At 37.8% G+C, this 18,873-nt stretch overlaps 1 protein-coding gene across 3 annotated transcripts in view; it reads left to right on the plus strand.

The window, feature by feature from the left end:
* Positions 1-18,873, plus strand: part of dlgap1.S (discs, large homolog-associated protein 1 S homeolog) — a 307,453-nt gene that overhangs the window by 205,927 nt on the left and 82,653 nt on the right. For all 3 annotated transcript variants that reach the window (XM_041567834.1, XM_041567833.1, XM_018268896.2), the window contains 2 exons: positions 14,657-14,834; positions 17,223-17,463. In XM_041567834.1, the coding sequence (XP_041423768.1) occupies positions 14,657-14,834; positions 17,223-17,463 (419 nt within the window). The remainder of the gene's footprint in view (positions 1-14,656; positions 14,835-17,222; positions 17,464-18,873) is intronic.

Genomic DNA, 18,873 nt, shown 5'->3' on the forward strand with positions numbered 1-18,873 from the left:
TTCGAATTCAAATATCGGTCAAAGTAAAATCGTTTGAATTGAATTCGAAGTAAATTCGAAGTCGTAGTATTCTATTCGATGGTCGAAGTATCCAAAAAATTACTTCGAATTTTAAATTTTTTTTACTTCGAAAATTCCCTCTAATTCACTTCTACACTTGATAAATCTGCCCCTATAATGTTAAGTAGGTCAAGGGTGTAGTGTCCCAAATTGTCACACAGAGAAAATATAGAAATACAATTATGCAACTTCTAGGAGGGTATTTATTAAAACTAGAATTCTTCTCATTAAATTAAGAATAAAAATTTGACTTAACTCCCAACCACAATTTTGCTTAATTCACATGTGGGAAAAGTCTTGACAAAATTGTGAGATTGTTCGAATTGTGCAAATTGTAAAAGGTGAACATCTGCTATTGATTTTTACATGACTTCGACTAGTTTTAGCTGGAATATTTTCAGATAATGATTTTTAGCAGCTTTGGAGCATAATACATCTGAGACTTTTTTTCTTCTAAAAATTTGAGTTTTTCCATTTTTTAAAAACTTGACAAGAAAAATTCAAAGCTTAATAAACAGACTCCTAGGAGCAGATTTATTAAGGTTCGAATTGGTATTCGAATTCAATTTGAATTGGTTTATTGGTCAAAACTCTCAAATTCGAGTTCGGAATAATACAAACTCGAATTCGAGATTTATCATACCTGGACCCTGGGAACAATTAGAATTCAATTATTTATCACCGTTCATGTAGAAGTCAAGTGCACCATTTGAAGATGTTATTAGTCTTCCTGACATTCAAGTTTTTTTCAGAGAAAAAACTCGATTCGAGTTTAGTCTAATTCAATTCGAATTCGATTTGAGTTTTCGGGTCGGTAATGTTAGTTCAAATTTTTTAAATAACCCAATCGAATTGTGAGTATATTCGAATATATTAGAGTAAAAAAAATCAACATGAGTTTGAAATTCGACCTTTGATAAATGGGCCTCCTAATGTTTTCATTAGCTTAATACAAATAGAAAATTGACTGTACCAGTGAAAGGGATGCTTTGGTATCTGCACTAGCTGATGGGGGGGTGGCAAAAATATAATAAAAAATCCACAGTCCCCAGAGCATCTCTAGATTCTGTTTTACATATTTACATAAAAAGACGTCCATCAAGTTCAACTTTTTAAGTCTATATTTAACCTGCCTAACTGCTAGTTTATGGTATATATATATATATATATATATATAGTAATGCAAAATTATGAATCTATAGTACCAGACTAAAACCTCCATTACAATATATACAAAATAATTACAATTATACTATACTATAATAGAGGGGTTTCCAACTTTTTTACCCATGAGCCACATTTGAATGTAAAAAAATGAGAAAACAAAAAATCCCTAGGGGTACAAAATATGGGATATGATTGCCCATTAGTAGCCCCTATGTAGACTTGCAGCCTATAAGAGGCTCTGTTTGGTAGTACACATGAGCCACTTGTTAGGAAACACTGTTAAAATACTACATATAAAGATCTGTTAACATCCTAAAGCAATTTATTTAATGTTATGTGTATTCTCTGCATCTCTTCAGTTAGCCAGCTTAGACATCCCTTCAATTCAACCCACATTAAAAAGGCATGTTTCAAGGTTGCTCTACTTCTTTTATGACATGGTGCAATAAAAATTTAATAAGCCTCCCACATTTAAAAGCCCTGAAGATCTATATTAGAAAGCAGAGCAAAAATAAAAAAAAATATGCTTGAATTATTGTAGTGCTGAGAGTTTTCTTTCCAGCCTACATGAGTTGACTTATACTTGATATCTGTTAAAGGAAAAATAGCAGAGTCAACAAATACATTGAGCAGTACAACAGCTCTGCTAGATTTTTGAAAGCATGATGTATGTTTTAATTAAATATGATTCTTGCGTTTGTATAGTACAAAAATGTACAAATTTGCAAAACATGCATTTCATGTATCTGTCTCTGGGGGATGCTGGCTACTGCTGCTTAGAAACTGACCAGATTTGTCATTTAAAATAAAAATGGCTCTTATTGTATTACTGCGAGCCAGCGCAAGCTGTATTGATGGTTGGGATAGGAACAGGCTGTACAGATCAGATGCCCATACTTCCTTCTCCCAATTATAATTGTTTCAAGGTCACCTTTTGTCTATTTCTAATTAATTCCAGGAATTGAAGGAGGATGCGACTCTCTGAATTATTATATTGCTGTGTACTTGAATTAGTTGATCAGGCTTTAAATATATTCAGAGACAATTAAACTAAATGTATGCACAATACAGCTAAATATTATATATATTTCACCTGACAGCTTTGTTTATTTAGTCCCCTTTTAAAGGGGATGAGATAATCCTAAATAGATATACAAATGAAAGTTCATTAAAACAAATACAATAAAGCTTCTAAGCACCAATTCATTATATACAAGTATCGGGACCCTTTATCCAGAAGCCAGTTATCCTGAAAGCTCCAAATTATGGGAATATCATAGATTCAATTTTAATCAAATAATTTCCATTTCTGTAATAATAAAACAGTACCTTATATTCAATCCTAACTAAGATTGAATTCATCTTTATTGGTGGCAAAACAATGCTGTTAGGTTTATAAAATGCTAACATTAGATTTAAGGTATGAAAACCCAAAGTATGGAAAGACGTCTTATTTGGAAAAACCCAGGTCCAGGAGTATTCTGGATAACAGGTCCCATTATGAAATGTAGTACACTGGTGGTGGATTGTTTTAATGTTATCAGAAAGTACTGCCTGATGTATTATGCATTTACATCAATAATCAGGATACAGTTAAAGGGATACTGTCATGGGGAAAAAAATTTTTTTTAAATGAATCAGTTAATAGTGCTGCTCCAGCAGAATTCTGCTCTGAAATCCATTTCTCAAAAGAGCAAACAGATTTTTTTATATTCAATTTTGAAATCTGACATGGGGCTAGACATATTGTCAATTTCCCGGCTGCCCCAAGTCATGTGACTTGCGCTCTGATAAACTTCAATCACTCTTTACTGCTGTACTGCAAGTTGGAGTGATATCACCCCCTCCCTTTCCCCCCCAGCAGCTAAACAAAAGAACAATGGGAAGGTAACCAGATAGCAGCTCCCTAACACAAGATAACAGCTGCCTGGTAGATCTAAGAACAGCACTCAATAGTAAAAACCCATGTCCCACTGAGACATATTCAGTTAAATTGAGAAGGAAAAACAGCAGCCTGCCAGAAAGCATTTCTCTCCTGAAGTGCAGGCACAAGTCACATGACCAGGGGCAGCTGGGAAATTGACAAAATGTCTAGCCCCATGTCAGATTTCAAAATTGAATATAAAAAAATCTGTTTGCTCTTTTGAGAAATGGATTTCAGTGCAGAATTCTGCTGCAGCAGCACTATTAACTGATGCGTTTTGGGAAAAAAAATTTTTCCCATGACAGTATCCGTTTAAACAGTATGGAATCCTTTATTTATGTTGAAAACTGTTATCCAGAAAGCTCCAAATTATAGGAGAGCCATCTCCCATAGACTTCATTTTAAGCAAATAATTATGATTTTTTAAAAATAATTTTCCTTTTCTCAGTAATAATGAAGCAGGGCCTGTACTTGTTATCTTATTATCTAAATTACATATTGGTGGCAAAAACCCTATTGGGCTGTTAGAATTGATACAATAGTTGCTAATATTCCACAGATACTACTGAGAAATGTATCAATTAATTGTTTCAATTACATGTAGTAAATTGTTACAGTTCAGATGCTCCTGGATCACTAAGCTGCCAGACTGAAGCCCCAGAGACAGGAATTTTAAACTTAAATTTTCTAAAACTGGTAAAAAATAAATTATGGAAAGTAAATTGGAAAAAACTTTATTTTATGGTGAATAATCTGAAAACAACTCTACTAAAGAAAGTGTTACAGTGTGGTGATCCAAACTATGGAAATACCCCTTATCCAGAAAACCACTGAATCCGAGCATTATGAATAAAAATTCCTCTAAATATATACAACCATCAAGTTAATTCTTGACGACAGAATAAGACTGTAACAAACACAGAACAAAAGATCTTTATCCGAATATTGGGATTGATCAAGAGTTGAAAAAAGTTATAGAACAAAAATTAAAAAAGCTTTTAATGTCACCTTAAAGAGGAATTGTCATTGTTATAAACTTGTATCAAGAGTTTGTATCCTTAATTTAGTTATTTTTTCACAAATGGATTCTGTTTTTGTTTACAGTTTACAGATTTATAATGTTTATTACTGTGCTTTTTTCCTGCTGCAAAAAAATGGCTCATCCATGCTGTTTGTCATCATCACACTGAAAAATCATGAACAGCAGCTTAACATAGCAATAAAGTATAGCAAAAGATTTGCTTTTTTTGGATTTGATGCCCGAAAACTACATTTTTCAGACTATTGCCCCAAAACCATGAATTATTTGGATTATTGTACAAAACATCTGCCATTGACGTCTACATGAACTTTTGAAGGTTTGAGATGGAGTACTTTTTTATTTAGACCTTTAGCAGCATCAGGGGTTAATAAATCTTGAAAAATTCAATGAAAAAAAATTGTTTTTCTCCTTTAAAATGCCCACAAGAAAAACCAAAGAAGTATTGTATATCCCAGCACACTACCACAGAAGTCCATACACTAAATGCATCAATCCTTTTTAAAGATGAACTGCCCTATACTACTATTACAGGTGGAAAGGAGAGCACTCCCACAAGCAGGTTAACTGCTAAAGTGAGGTTTATTTCAGACTAACTGACACAACAATTTATTTCTGATAAACCGACACAAAAGGGCAGATTTATTACGGTTCGAATTGAAAATTCAGATTTCACAAATTCAAAACTGTCAAATTCGACTAGGGAATTATCCAAACTCGATTCGAATTTTTTTAAAAAATTCTAATTAAATTTTCGAGATTGATCATACTCTGTCCCTTTAAGAATTAGAATTCAACTATTCGCCACCTGCCAAATTACTGTATAAGGGCTCTTACTGACGAGCGGTTGAAGCTGCGCTCCCCTGTGTTCCGTTTTTCTGCGCTCAGAGGCAGGAGGTTGCAGGAATAGACACAATAAGCTTTATTCAATGGGGCTGTACTCACACAGGTGCGTGTAGGCACCGAACGCAGGAAAAATGCAGCATGTTGCGTCTCAACATGTTGGGGCACATTTACTAAGGGTCGAATATCGAGGGTTAATAAACCCTCGAATTTGACCCTCGAAGTAAAATCCTACGATTTTGAATTTACCGCAAATCCTAAAATCTAAGGATTTTAATCGATCGATTTTTCTTCGATCAAAAAAAACATAGAAAAGTGATGGGGAAGGTCCCCATAGGCTAACATTGTACCTCGTTAGGTTTAAACTGCCGAAGTATGAAGTCAAAGTTTTTTTTAAAGAGACAGTACTTCGACTATTGGATGGTCGAATAGTCGGACGATTTTTAGTTCGAAACGTTCGAATCGAAGTCGTAGTCGAAAGTTGGATTAGCCTATTCGATGGTCGAAGTCTGAAGGATGTAAAGAAAACCTCACTTTAGCAGTTAACCTGCTTGTTGGCGTGCTCTCCCATCCGAGAGAAAAATCAGACTCAAGTAAATAACCCCCTAAACTTTCATCTTAATCACTGTTATATAATTCCGAGAACCATTTTTCTTTGGCACCAATGCGCAGTCAATCTAATAAAACTTCTTACTGAAAAAGTCGTTACGTTTGCTCCAAAAGATTACGACACCTTCAATCACTTTTTAAGAGTGCGCAATTAAAATTCGCAAACAGTTTAAGGAACAATATTGCATTGCGAGATGTGGATTTTTATTCTTATTGGTGCGAATTGTTTTGCTCTTTCCGACTTTAATTACATTCCCCCAATAGTAACATAATACAAAAGTAACAATTGCAGATAGATATAGGCAAAACAAACAGCTGATAACACAAACCCTTTTATTTCTGTAGAGAGATCCTATCTTAATGATTAAGGATGTAATATTCAGTTTTATCCAGGTGTCGTCTATACATTTAGTTCTACAAGAGAAGAAGGTAGCATGTAAAGGAATTGTTCAGTAAAAAAATAAAAACTGGGTAAATAGGCTGTATAAAATAAAAAAATGTTTCTAATATAGTTAGTTAATTAAAAATGTAATGTATAAAGGCTGGAGTGACTGGATGTCTAACATAATAGCCAGAACACTACTTCCTGCTTTTCAGCTCTCTTGGTTTCTACTGATTGGTAACCAGGCAGTAACCAATCAGAGACTTGAAGGGGGGGAGCACATGGGTCATATCTGTTGTTTTTGAATCTGAGCTGAATGCTGAGGATCAATTGCAAACTCACTGAACAGTTATGTCCCATGTGGCCCCCCTTATAGTCGCTGACTAGCTCAGATTTATAGAGCTGCAAAGCGGGAAGTGGTGTTCAGTTCTGTTATGTTAGACATCCAGTCACTCTAGCCTTTATACAATACAATTTTGGCTAACTAACTATATTAGAAACATTTTTTATTTTGCACAGCCTCTGTTTATCCAGTTTATTTTTTTACACTGAACTGTTCCTTTAAGAGCAAAAAATGAGAGTACTGAACCAGTGTTTGCACTTTGGAAACTGCCTTGGAGGTCTTAATTGGCTCCCACATTAAGGGGGTTATGTAATTAAATGCACTAAGTTTGCCCAGGAGCAGTAACCCATAGCAACCAATCAGCAGGTAGCATTTACTGGTCACCTGTTTAAAAGCAAACATCTGATTGGTTGCTATGGTTTACTGCTCCTGAGTAAACTTAGGGGCACATTTACTTAGCTCGAGTGAAGTAATAGAATAAAAAATACTTTGAATTTTGAAGTATTTTTTTGGCTACTTCGACCATCGAATCGAAGTAAAAATCGTTCGACTATTCGACCATTCGATAGTCGAAGTACTGTCTCTTTAAAAATAACTTCAACCCCCTTTGCCACCTAAAACCTACCAAGCATCAATGTTAGCCTATGGGGAAGGTCCCCATAGGCTTTCCTAGCTTTTTTTGATAAAAGGAAAATCATTAGATCGATGGATTAAAATCCTTCGAATCATTCGTTTCAAAGGATTTAATTGTTCGATCGAACGATTTTTCCTTCGACCGTACGAACGAAGGAAATGCGGTAAATCCTTCGATATTCGAAGTCGAAGGATTTTACTTCGACGGTTGAATATCGAGGGTTAATTAACCCTTGATATTCGACCCTAAGTAAATGTGCTCCTTAGTGTCTTTTATCACATATGGGGGACGGTATATAAACTCAATGTGAGGAAAACTGTTTGTTATTAAAGGTTAATGGTACAGTATACAAATAACTTGCAGGGAACCTTCTTAATTTTTGCAGAATTTTGTGTAACTTTAGGCAGTTTCAGACAGTCTCTTGTGAAGCAAATCAAGTACTGAAGAAATGGTAGAATTAAACTATAAGAAAGACATAGGTCAAGGTTGAGGTTGTTGTCTCTGGAGGAAAGGCACTTGATATCTCTTTACAAATACATTAGAACACATTATAGATACAGATATCGGGGGAATCTTTTTTTCACATACACAAGGCTATAATGATTTCAAGATCTACGTCAGTATAGTAATATGTATATATGCACCGGGGTTCATTTGGAGGGGTGGAACTTGATGGATTTGTCTTTTTCAACCAAAATAAACCTATCTAACTGTTTCTAAATTCAGACCTCTGGGATCATCAGCGAAGCAATTGCCTATGGATGAGTGAAGGTGTGACTTTACCACTCAAGTTCAGAATCACTAAACATTGTCTCTGGATTTAGCTTTTGTCTGTGTTATTTTTCCAAGCAAATAGCATATTTCTTCTTAGTGAACTGGCCTTCTGGTTAACTTCCTAATACTCGCAAAACTCTTTTAGACAAAGATGTCTATTAGAAACACACACGCAAAGATATGAATCAAATTGTCTAATGTGCATGACAATCATTTCAGCAATCACCGGCTTTGAAAAAGCAAATTTAACCGAGTACAATTGCTTTTATGACCTAGAAAGTTATTAGCTGAAAGCTGTAACCAAGATCCCATCTCATTTACATGCTGATTTGCTTTCAGTGCACCAATGTGCAAGTCATTCTGCTGTTTATTCCAATGAATAGTTTCTATTATTATATCTATAATGCTTCATAAAGCAGAATACTCCAGTATACTTTTGTAAATAGGATCTAAAGGATCTGACATTACAGGGGTCGTTTACTTATATATAGATTCGCATTGTGCAAAGTGCAATTTCACACGCAAATGTAGTGGTTTTTTAAGCAACAATGCAGCGTTTTTTTTCCATTTCTCATCATCATTATTTTATAATTATTTATAATGTATAGTGGTTGAGTGTGGCCTCGAGGGAGGATGCACCTGAAGCAGTTGTGGACAATGTATTAATACTAGTTAGTGATGGGCGAATTCGTCCCGTTCGTGAAAACGATGCAAATTCGCGCCTGGCAAATAAATTCGCCCATAACTAATACTAGTGCATTTCTACGTGTGCCCAAAATTAATTTGAATTCGCAATTTCTGTGAAAGGGACAGTTGGCATCACTTCTGCCATTGAAGTGACATGTTTGCCTAAATCTTTAGGCACAAGTTCCCTTAGATATTGAAGTAGGAAACTGTTGGAACTTTGGAGCAATCCCCATATTTGAATTTTTCCCCATAATCGCATCTTCAAACTGGCACTCAGTTTAACTGTGCTTTAGATTTCTTCGCTTCAAAGAGAAGAAAAGCTCCGAGACGGAGCTACAACGTTATTTTTATTCTGCAGAATGCTTTACCTGAGTAAACAGATCTAGCCACTGTCTCTGTTTGTTTAGTATAGAAGCGGCCATATAAGCTTGGTGTGACATCACTTCCTGCCTGAGTCTCTCCCTGCTCACTTACAGCTCTGGGCTCAGATTACAGCAGGGATGGGAGGAGGGAGGGGAAGAGGAGCAAACTGAGCATGTTTAAGCCCTGCCCTGGAGGTTTATGCTGAAAACAGGAAGTCTGATACAGAAGCCCATGTGTACACAATAAAAGGAAAGAAATGCCGTGTTTCTTTTGACAGAGGACTCAGAGCAGCATTACTTTGAGGGTTTACTGGTGTATTTATATAGACCTTTCTGATAAAGCTTACTTAGTCTTAGCCTTTCATTCTCCTTTAACAAATATGGTAATTGTGCATAACCCTTACTGCGCTTGTGGGTGGTAAATGGCCCCTTATCACTTGATTTACTTATCCCTGTACCTGTATCAAGACCGTAGAAATTGTAATCCTTCCCCCTCAGGCAAGATTGTCTTATTGAGTTGCTGCCCATGTATCCTCATGTTGCATTATTAAAGTCTATATGTACATGCTGACATACTTTTGCGAAATATAAGCTCCAGCGCACTGAAATAAGAAACTTTCTAAATACAATCAATTAAAAATTCTACATTGTTTCTAAAATAATCAGGCTAGATCCAATTTATCTTATAGGGGGGCTCCTTTTGTCTAGACGATGTATTAGAGCTCACTCTATTAAAATCACCAGATATCTCTCTTTACATGCAGAATTTGTGCAAAAGTTATTTTGTTAGATTTTGTTTGTACTGGAATCAGCTATTTGAGTGAGCTCTAATTTATCGGTTAGGGAAGGAAACCCCTCTATAAGATATATTGGATCTAATTGTCAATGATTATCTGACACCCAACTGCTGCATGAAGACAGAATGAAGAGAAACAGATGCTGAGAGAGGGATAGTGAAGATAAACTTTTAACTGATTATTTCAGAAACAATGCAGAATTTTTTTTTTATTGTATTTAGAAAGTTTCTTATTTCAATATGATGAAGCTTATATTAAATTTTCCTTTTCTCGATCGTTCCTCTTTAACCAAAACTTTAATGAAACTTAATGAGGTTGCTGTATGCACTGTTGGATCTTTCTGGTCAAGCATAGTGGCTTGGTAGGTTATCATTGCTGTGTCATAGTATTGGGGTCTTTGCTTGAGTATAATCTTCAAGGTGTTTCTTCTTCCTTAGGGAAGAAGGCAGATCAAAGAATAACTAAGAATATTTGAAAAATTAAGTCCCTGCACAGGCCCCTAGACTTCCAAAAGTAGCTTCTGTGCCTGTGCATCAAATGCAGAGCAGTGGGGTGATGACAGCAATACTTAGCTGCACCGCATCCTATCACAACAGTGTCAGAGAATGTTCATTGAAGCAAGGACCAGGTCATATTTTGTCAACATGCCTGTGGTTTGCAATTTCTGCTATGGAGCCTCAGGAAGTTGTTGGTAGTTTCTGAAACTTGAGGCCTTAAGTGACTGCAGTGACCGCCTCAGTAGCCTTGTCCATGAGAAGACCCGATTTAAAGTGTCAGTCACCCATAATTTTGTAATGTGCTTTTGGTCTTCAATTTTTATTATTTGTGTTTTTTTAATTACTGAGCATTTTGTTCAAATCTCTAGTTTGGCATTTCAGCTCTGCTCTGGTTCCTAGTGTCTAGAATAGATTCCTTTAGCAACTAGACATCGGTGTCAGAAAAAGGCAAAATATTACTATACAAAATAAAAAATGAATATCCATTGAAACATTGCTAAGAATTTGGCCATTCTATAACATGATAAAAGTTAACGTAAAAGGTGTACTACCTCCTTGCAACTTTTTGTCTGCTCATCCCCACCCTAGTAACAGTGACACAAAGAACATTTATAGAATTTTTTAATTTTTATTTTTTATTTTTGTTTAGTACTTGTGCCATCTTCTGTGGTGCTGCTGCAAGGGGTTACTAATTGGAGGCTTTAGAATCAGTACAGCAGCCAGTAAAGTCCTCAAGTTAGGTTGATTGCAGTGCCACCATGGTCAGTTCCAGTCCAGAATGAGTGCACTATGCGCATGAAGGGACAGCTTTAAGTTGGCTTTTTTCTGTCTGCCTCCTGCCTGTAATGTACAATTTAGGTGCAGGCGCAGTGCAGCCAATTTCCAGCAGGAATGGATAGCAGGCTCACCTCTTAAGTGATAGCAGGGTCCTCAGCAGCAGCCTCGACTCCAACCAGCACCTAACTATGGGCGGAAGAGAAGTGACTGACCCGGCACCGGCAGCCGAGGCGGTGGGCCCACTGCCATTTACTGATTTTAGTGAGGCCCATACTGTGCTGCATATGTGTTCACCGGACTGCACAGTATTTTATTAAGCCATTGCAAGTCGCATATTGACTAAAGCAAGGGCCTAGGGGCCCACCAAGGCTGGGGCCCACCTGGGTTTTTTTCTGGGCCCCAGCAGGCCAGTCCGACCCTGTTCAATAACCACTTCTCTAAGTAAATACAGAACCCACCATTTTTAATTTTAGGGGACCACAAAAAATGGTGTCAAATCAGGGAAATGCATGATATATTGGTGGGACCACAAAAATGGTGTAAAATTAGGGAAAACTTAAAATCAGATGTAAAATTGATTCTCACTTTAATATTCTATAGGTGCCAGTAATCTTATTCAATATAATGCGGATGTCATTACCATTTTCTTCCTCAGTATAATATGTTGTAAATGCCATTAATTATTTCTCTAACTGGACAATATGCTGGAGATGCCAGTGCCCAAAGTCTGGGCTAAGGTGTTTTGCAATAGGTCCATTTATAAATACTAGGGAAAATATACCCTTTATTTTCAGGTATTATATTGATAAAAAACTTCAACCTTATACTGTAAGTAACTATAAAAAGTGGTACCTTCCTTAAAAGCATCTCTAGCAATGCAATAATTTGTTAAAAGCTACTTTAGGTTGTTCTAAACGCTGCAGCAATTGATGGTTAAAGTGCTTTGTTTAATTGCTTGCCTTGCGCTTTATTTTTTCTCTAAATCATAACATCTGGAACCTTCAGGTCTTTTGGCTTCTCTTCTATCTCTACTGAATGATCATGATTAGTATCTCAGCTGTTTATTCACTAACCACCTTCAAGTGTTCTTGGGACAGTGCCATCTGGATCTGGGATTTTATTATGCGCTTTATACAATTTCTTCTCCTTTTATTTTTTACAGTTATAACTGTTCCAGGGATATTTCCATGACATTTATGAAGTATGAGCTCATTAACATGTTTTAAGTAGCCCTTTCAGTCTTAACCTGCCTAGGGTTGATCATCATTAAAACAAATTCTGCCTGAAGCTGCAAATTTTATTTTAATTCAGGTCATCTTTTAAATGTGGCAGCATAATTTGTGATTGCGAAGGACTTGATTTTGTTAAGTAACAGCAACATTTATTCTGCTTGTTCAAATACAATTTGGTTGTACAGGTATAGGAAAAATAGAAAAATGCATTTGGTCAAATTAAACCTTCATTCATTTTTGTATCCCTTAACTGTGCATACTTTATATTTACCATATCCATAAAACCTTTTTTTCGGGGTAAAATGACTAAGTGTTGAAAATTCACCAGCGAAGGCTTTGCAGCCACCGCAACACTTCACCAGGCGAAAATTCGCTCAGACAATGCTAATTTACTAAAATCCGAAGTTGCGTCCAGGGTGCCAAATGCTGTCGAATTTCCGCTAGCGTTACTTCGGCAATGCAAGCAAATCAAAGCAACTTCGTTAGAGGTCTTCGCTCGGGCTAATTTGCATACGGCGGGAAATTTGAAGTTGAATGGACGTATATGTTGCAGCAAATACATTACATTACACAAATCCAGGGAACCTTAATAAAGAAAATAGAGTTGTTATAATGCCCTACCAGGCAGTGGGTTCTGGCAAATGCCAGAGGGGCTGCTATAAGTTGCCATAGACAATTATTCATTATTTATTGGCAGTGCCGGATTTCAATGACCGGCGCCCCTAGGCCGCACGGGCCGACCAGGCGGCCGCGCGGTCCTAGCGCCCACCTCACCTCCCCTTCCCAGCGCGACGGCGCAAAAACGCCGGCGCAGCTGCTGTAATTTAATGGGAACGCACACGTCCCCATAATGCGGCTGGGCGGCATGCCGCCCCTATTTTTTTGCCGCCCTAGGCCCGGGCCTATTTATTGGGCTGGTGGGGGGGGGGCTGCTTGGGCCTCTGTGTACTTGGAATGCAAGGGCCTATTTTGACTCCCAGTCCAGACCTGTGCCCTACACATGAGCCCACTGTATAGTTGGTGTTCCATATGTTAGAAAATGTATGGGGGAACCCAAAAAATGTTAAGGACTTTTGCAAGCTATCCCTCTGAAAAAAGCAAAAGACACCAGAAACTTTTTCCTCTAAAAAATATGATGTAAGTAACAGAAGATTGAGGAATATATATATGCACTCCAGTGCACTTCACCTGGTCTGAGCTGGCGAAAGCAACTCTGGCAAAAGAGGTAACGTTCAGTAAAATCGTTCAGAAAATTCGCCTGTCGATAGAGTGAGAATCACCGCTAGCGTCTGTCTCCTTTGCTAGTGAATTGACGCCTGCGCCCGTTAATAAATCAGCGAAGTCCCTGAAAATGGTAACGCTGGCGAATCTTAGTCACTTCGCCCTTTAGTAAATCTGCCCCTTGGATTCAAATTACAGGGCATGGTGAAAAGTGCACAAAACAGGCAGAATCTAATATGTTTTCTGCACTTTGCTCTCTCACCTATAGCTCTCTAAATGAAGCAAGTATTATTCCTCTTGGCACCTTAAGCATTGCATCTGTGTGGGGCACCCCATAGTCGTCCCCTAACTTGCATGTTATTCTAGTGTGCAAGTTATGGAGCACCGGTGGGTGCAAGTCCAATGGAGCCCTGTGCTTACTGGCTGCCCTATAATAGATGTCTGGGCTGATTTTCACTTAACAGGACAAGGCAGTCACTTTCCCTGCTGCAATCTAAAAAGAATAGGGGGTACATTTGCTCCCCTTAGTGCTCCTGAACTTGTGGCAGAGGCAATAGTTAATATTCCCCTAGTGTTTACAAAGGAATTTTAAGTGCAATGTAATTTAAATGCCATGTAGAGCTATTTGAGGTGCAATGTTGTAAATAACAATAGGCATTAAATGGGTATATCAAACACAGTCATTTACAGATGGAATGTATAAAATGCATTATCCAACAATCCATGAATCCTAATTCTCTTCCAATCAGTTGCCAGCTCACTCCATGCTGTGCAAAAGATACACTTCTTTAATAACTGTTGTTGGCATTGGGGAGAACAGTGCAGTTTTTCTTCTTCCCCAAAGCTTGTTATTAAAACCATCCATCAATGAAATTTGTATTTGTATGTTGTGTTTTTTACACTCGTTGCCCTCAAGCCTCAAAAACTGCATATCCATTAACCATGATAAAGAACGTCTAGTCTAGGTATGAAAACAACATCAACAGACTTGTTATTGCCAAGAAAAGTGGATGAGTTACAATACAGTTCCTTCCTTTGAAATGGTGCAAATTGTATTTGGTGCTGCAGGGGCTTTATATATTCCTTATATTTCCTTTGTTACCTTAACAGATTACCTTCATCAGCTATGCAACTTTTTTGTCAGCTCATGTTACTTAAGTATTTTGACAATATGTGCCATATGTGTTCCAGGTTCCTAAAAAATCTGCAAGTATTCTGTTTAAAAAAAAAAAAAAAAGTCTACACTAAATGATTGGTATCTTCTACTCTACTTAAACATGCACTTATACTGCTATTATGTAATTGCAGGATTTCAAATGAACATTCCCCAAAGCTTCAGATTCGGAGCCACAGTTACTTGAGGGCTGTAAGTGAAGTGTCAATCAACAGAAGCATGGACACCTTAGATCCAGTAGCACTTCTTAAATCTCCCAAATTCCGTTCAAGGAATGAGAGCTATATGAGAGCCATGAGCACAATAAGCCAGGTGAGCTTTTCAGATAAAGACATCAGTCTTTCTTTTTAATTTTTAACTTAAACATTACTGGTTATAACAGTGTTGTTTTACATTGAATGAGGCATACGTAGTATAAAGCAGAAGAGATGTGTGGGCCGACCCGAGGCCCGCGGGACCCACGGGTCGGGTGGGTTCTGGCCGACCCCTGAACAAAATGCGCGGGTCGTGGGCAGGTGCGGGTCAAGCTCTTCTCCTGCTCTACCCGCCCACGACCTAGTACTGCAGTGCCGGCTTCCGGCGACAGAATTTATAGACTTGAGCCTGCCCCGCCCCTCCACTTTTGTGACTTCACTGCGGGGCGGGTGCGGGTCTATAAATAAAGGGGAGCAGTGGGCCCGGGTCAGATGCGGGTAAGGAGCAAGTGGGTTAGGGTCGGGTGCGTGTCGAGAAATTCTTGACCCGCACATCACTATAAAGCAGCATGTGACAGGTACATAGTACAGATATGGGACCTGTTATCCATTCTGGATCCTTCTGTAATTTGGATCTTTATACCTTAAGTCTACTAGAAAATCATGTAAGCATTACAAAAACCCAATAGGCTGGTTTTGCCTCCAATAAGGACTAATTATATCTTAGTTGGGATCAAGTACAAGGTACTGTTTTATTATTACATAGAAAACAGAAATAATTTTTAAAAACTTGGATTATATGGATAAAGTCTATGGGAGATGCCATTTCTGTAATTTGGAGCTTTCTGGATAACGGGTTTTTCGGATAACGGATCCCATACCTATAGTAGTAAACCAGCATCAAGGCATCATCGGACAACCAGTGTCTTTAGGACTGGGAATAGTCAAAGGTTAACCAAGTATGGTGTGAGACCGGCATCATTCTTTCTATATTTCTGAGATGCTTTATTGATGCTGGTATGTGACCCATAAAATAATAACAATCTAGACAAAGTAAAAGTATTAAGAAATCAGTCAGCAGAAGCGTATAAGTGTGATTTGGTTAGTGTCAGACCTACAAAAAGAAATATGTATCAGGCAGAGAATAAAGTAATGGGGTTATGCTGACCACAGAGCATTTATACATTCATAAAACACAAAAGTTAGTAATTTCACTTCCCATAGGGCTGACACTGAAGTGAGGGAAATCATATCATTGGACATTACATATTGGTAACAATAAACAAGAGTATAAACTCTTCCCATTCAAATATATCATCCCTTCCTACTGTAAGTTAAGACTTATGCTTCTATACCCTACCTACACTAAGGGGGTTATTTATTAAAGTCTGAATGCCAAAAACCCCAAAAAATTGTGTTTTTTTTTACTATAAAATCTGAATATTTAGAATATTGGGGAAAAAATGAATTATTTTTGGGATTTATTATACCCTGAGGATGGAAAAAGTCTGAATCCGAAAATCCGGCATCTCAGGCCTGCCAAGGTTGCATATAAGTCAGTGGGAGAAGTCCCGAAGATATCTTGATCTGCGCTGAGTTTCATGCAATATTCCAAAGATTTCAGGCAAAAATCAGGAAAAATCGGGTGGAAAACAAAAAAAAATGGTAGGATTTGTTTTTTTCTCGATTTTTTTTCGGGTTTGTTCCTGCACAGGAAATTTTCGGGAAAATGTATTGATAAATAAGGGGAAAAAACCCGTGACGATTTGGTCAGAGTATTCTTTAGAAAATAATGAGATAAATTCGGACTTTGATAAATTGGCCTCCCCCACTATATGTACCATCATGGCTGGGTGTGTTTTTAGTGGCCATTTTTTTAGAATAACTAGATAATATAATTATAGGGAAATGTTTAAATGAATCATGTTTTATTTAGGTTTTGTATATCAAACTGTCCTCCTATTATTTAAAACAGCGGGGCTCATTTATCAACACTGGGCAAATTTGCCAATGGGCAGTTACCTATAGCAACCAATCAGTGATTCGCTCATTAAAGCCAGCTGTAAGTACAACAATGAATGCAGCAATTTGATTGGTTCCCATGGGTTACTGCCCATGGGTAAATTTGCCCAGTGTTGATAAATGACCCCCAGTGTGTCCAACCATAACCACTTACAGGAAGTAAGACACATGACCAATACATAGAACTCATAAAAAATCATTACATTTTATGTTGTAGCCATACAACTGTGCTAGAAGTATCCTAAAGTACAATTCTGCAGGAATATTTAAGGGTATTGGGACGACTAATCACACCCTCTCTGGTTAGGATGTAGTATTATTATGTAGTATTTATGAGTTATTGATGATTCTCTTCATTTAGAGAGATGTAACTCCATTGATTGAAGTTTCTTATTGACCCTTACAGTATGGGGCAACAGATTCCGAAAACTTAAAAGATTATTTGATAGTGATAATACTTATTCACTTTGTTTTTGTATCGTAGGTTAGTGAAATGGAAGTGAATGGTCAGTTTGAATCCGTCTGTGAGTCTGTATTTAGCGAACTTGAGTCTCAGGCAGTAGAAGCCCTGGATCTTCCCATGCCAGGCTGTTTTCGAATGAGGAGCCACAGCTATGTTCGAGCAATCGAGAAAGGTTGTTCTCAAGATGATGACAGTCTGTTGCTTAGGCCATCATCACCCCCACGCACACCTACTACAGTAAGGACTATCCAGAGCAGCACGCGTGAGTCCTTTATAATTAGCTATTTTTATTTAAGTTTTATATTGAGAAGTTTATTTTGTTTCTCTTGTTACTAAAAATTGGTTCCATATTGCTTACAGTACATAAAATATCATATTGCGGCCTGCTACAGTACCAGCTAGTTAATATTGCAAACAAGGTAAACATCACCAAAGCAGTGTCATACACAGGCCAACATTATATGCTGTAGACAAGATTGAAAGCTTATGGGCCGCAGCCCATATGTGGGGCAAAAATGACAACTTGGCTGACCAATATCTGGTTAATATTAGACCATAATAATGTAAAAATGAATTCTTAAAGGGGAACTATCGCAAAAATAAAAATGTAATATTAAAATCACCAGACATTGTGTCTGTCTACCTGCAGAATTTGTGCAAAAGGCAGTCATTTTGTTAGATTGTTTGTACTGGAATCAGTTATTTGAGCAAGCTCTAATATATCTGCTAGGAAAGGGAGTCCACCCTATAAGATATATTGGATCATCCATCTGACACCCAACTACTGCATGAAGACAGAATGAAGAGAAACAGATGCTGAGAATACCTTATTCATGTTTGCTGCAAAAGTGATTTTTTTTTTGTTGCTCTGGTTCTTCCATTTAATTCCCATGTTGTTTGGGCTGTCATGTCCATTTGTGCTATCTATTTATTGTACCCCTTGGTTGTATTGTTACCCTGCCATAAGCCTGTTTTCTGGATAACACAAGGGGCACTATAATACACAGGGTTATAACTATGTGGTGCAACTTCTTCTGTGTGTATGTAAATGACTAGTGCTTCTGGGAAACATGCTTGTCACTTTTGTGTGTCTTATGGTATTTAACTTTGGGGTGAACTATTGTCAAAATATATTAATCATGAACTTCGGTTGCTAATAAAATCTACCATATTGTCTTACTCCATGATGCATTTTGAACAGTTAAGTACTTTTAATCAGGCCTGGATTTCCAAACTGGTTGCCCCGAGGATGGCTCCGGTTGCCCCTCAGTGTCCCCTTCACCCCGTCCATGGCTCCCTCCCCGTCGATGTTTGCTTTCCCTCCTCATTGCCATCCCCGTCCCCCTCCTTTTCCTGTGTGTACTCTTATGTACGCATGCGCACATCTTGAACATTTGGGTCCGACACAGCACTGGAAATTGGTGTGGTGTCTCCAGTGATCAGAACTAACCCGATTGAGACTGGGTAGGGTAGCCCCCTTTCCCCCGAAAGAAATCCGGGGGGAGGCGGACCCGTGATACAGCGGGGGTAGGCAGTGATGTAACAGAGGCAGGACTGTGACATTGGGGTTGGGGCTATGATGTGGCGATTGATGATTGGCCAATCGCCGCTTCAATCACTGGAAATCCTTCCAGGTTTTCCTAATTTGGAAAACTGGCAGTCAGTTTTGACC

This window comes from Xenopus laevis, chromosome 6S, assembly GCF_017654675.1.
Source record: "Xenopus laevis strain J_2021 chromosome 6S, Xenopus_laevis_v10.1, whole genome shotgun sequence".
Classification (NCBI taxonomy): domain Eukaryota; kingdom Metazoa; phylum Chordata; class Amphibia; order Anura; family Pipidae; genus Xenopus; species Xenopus laevis.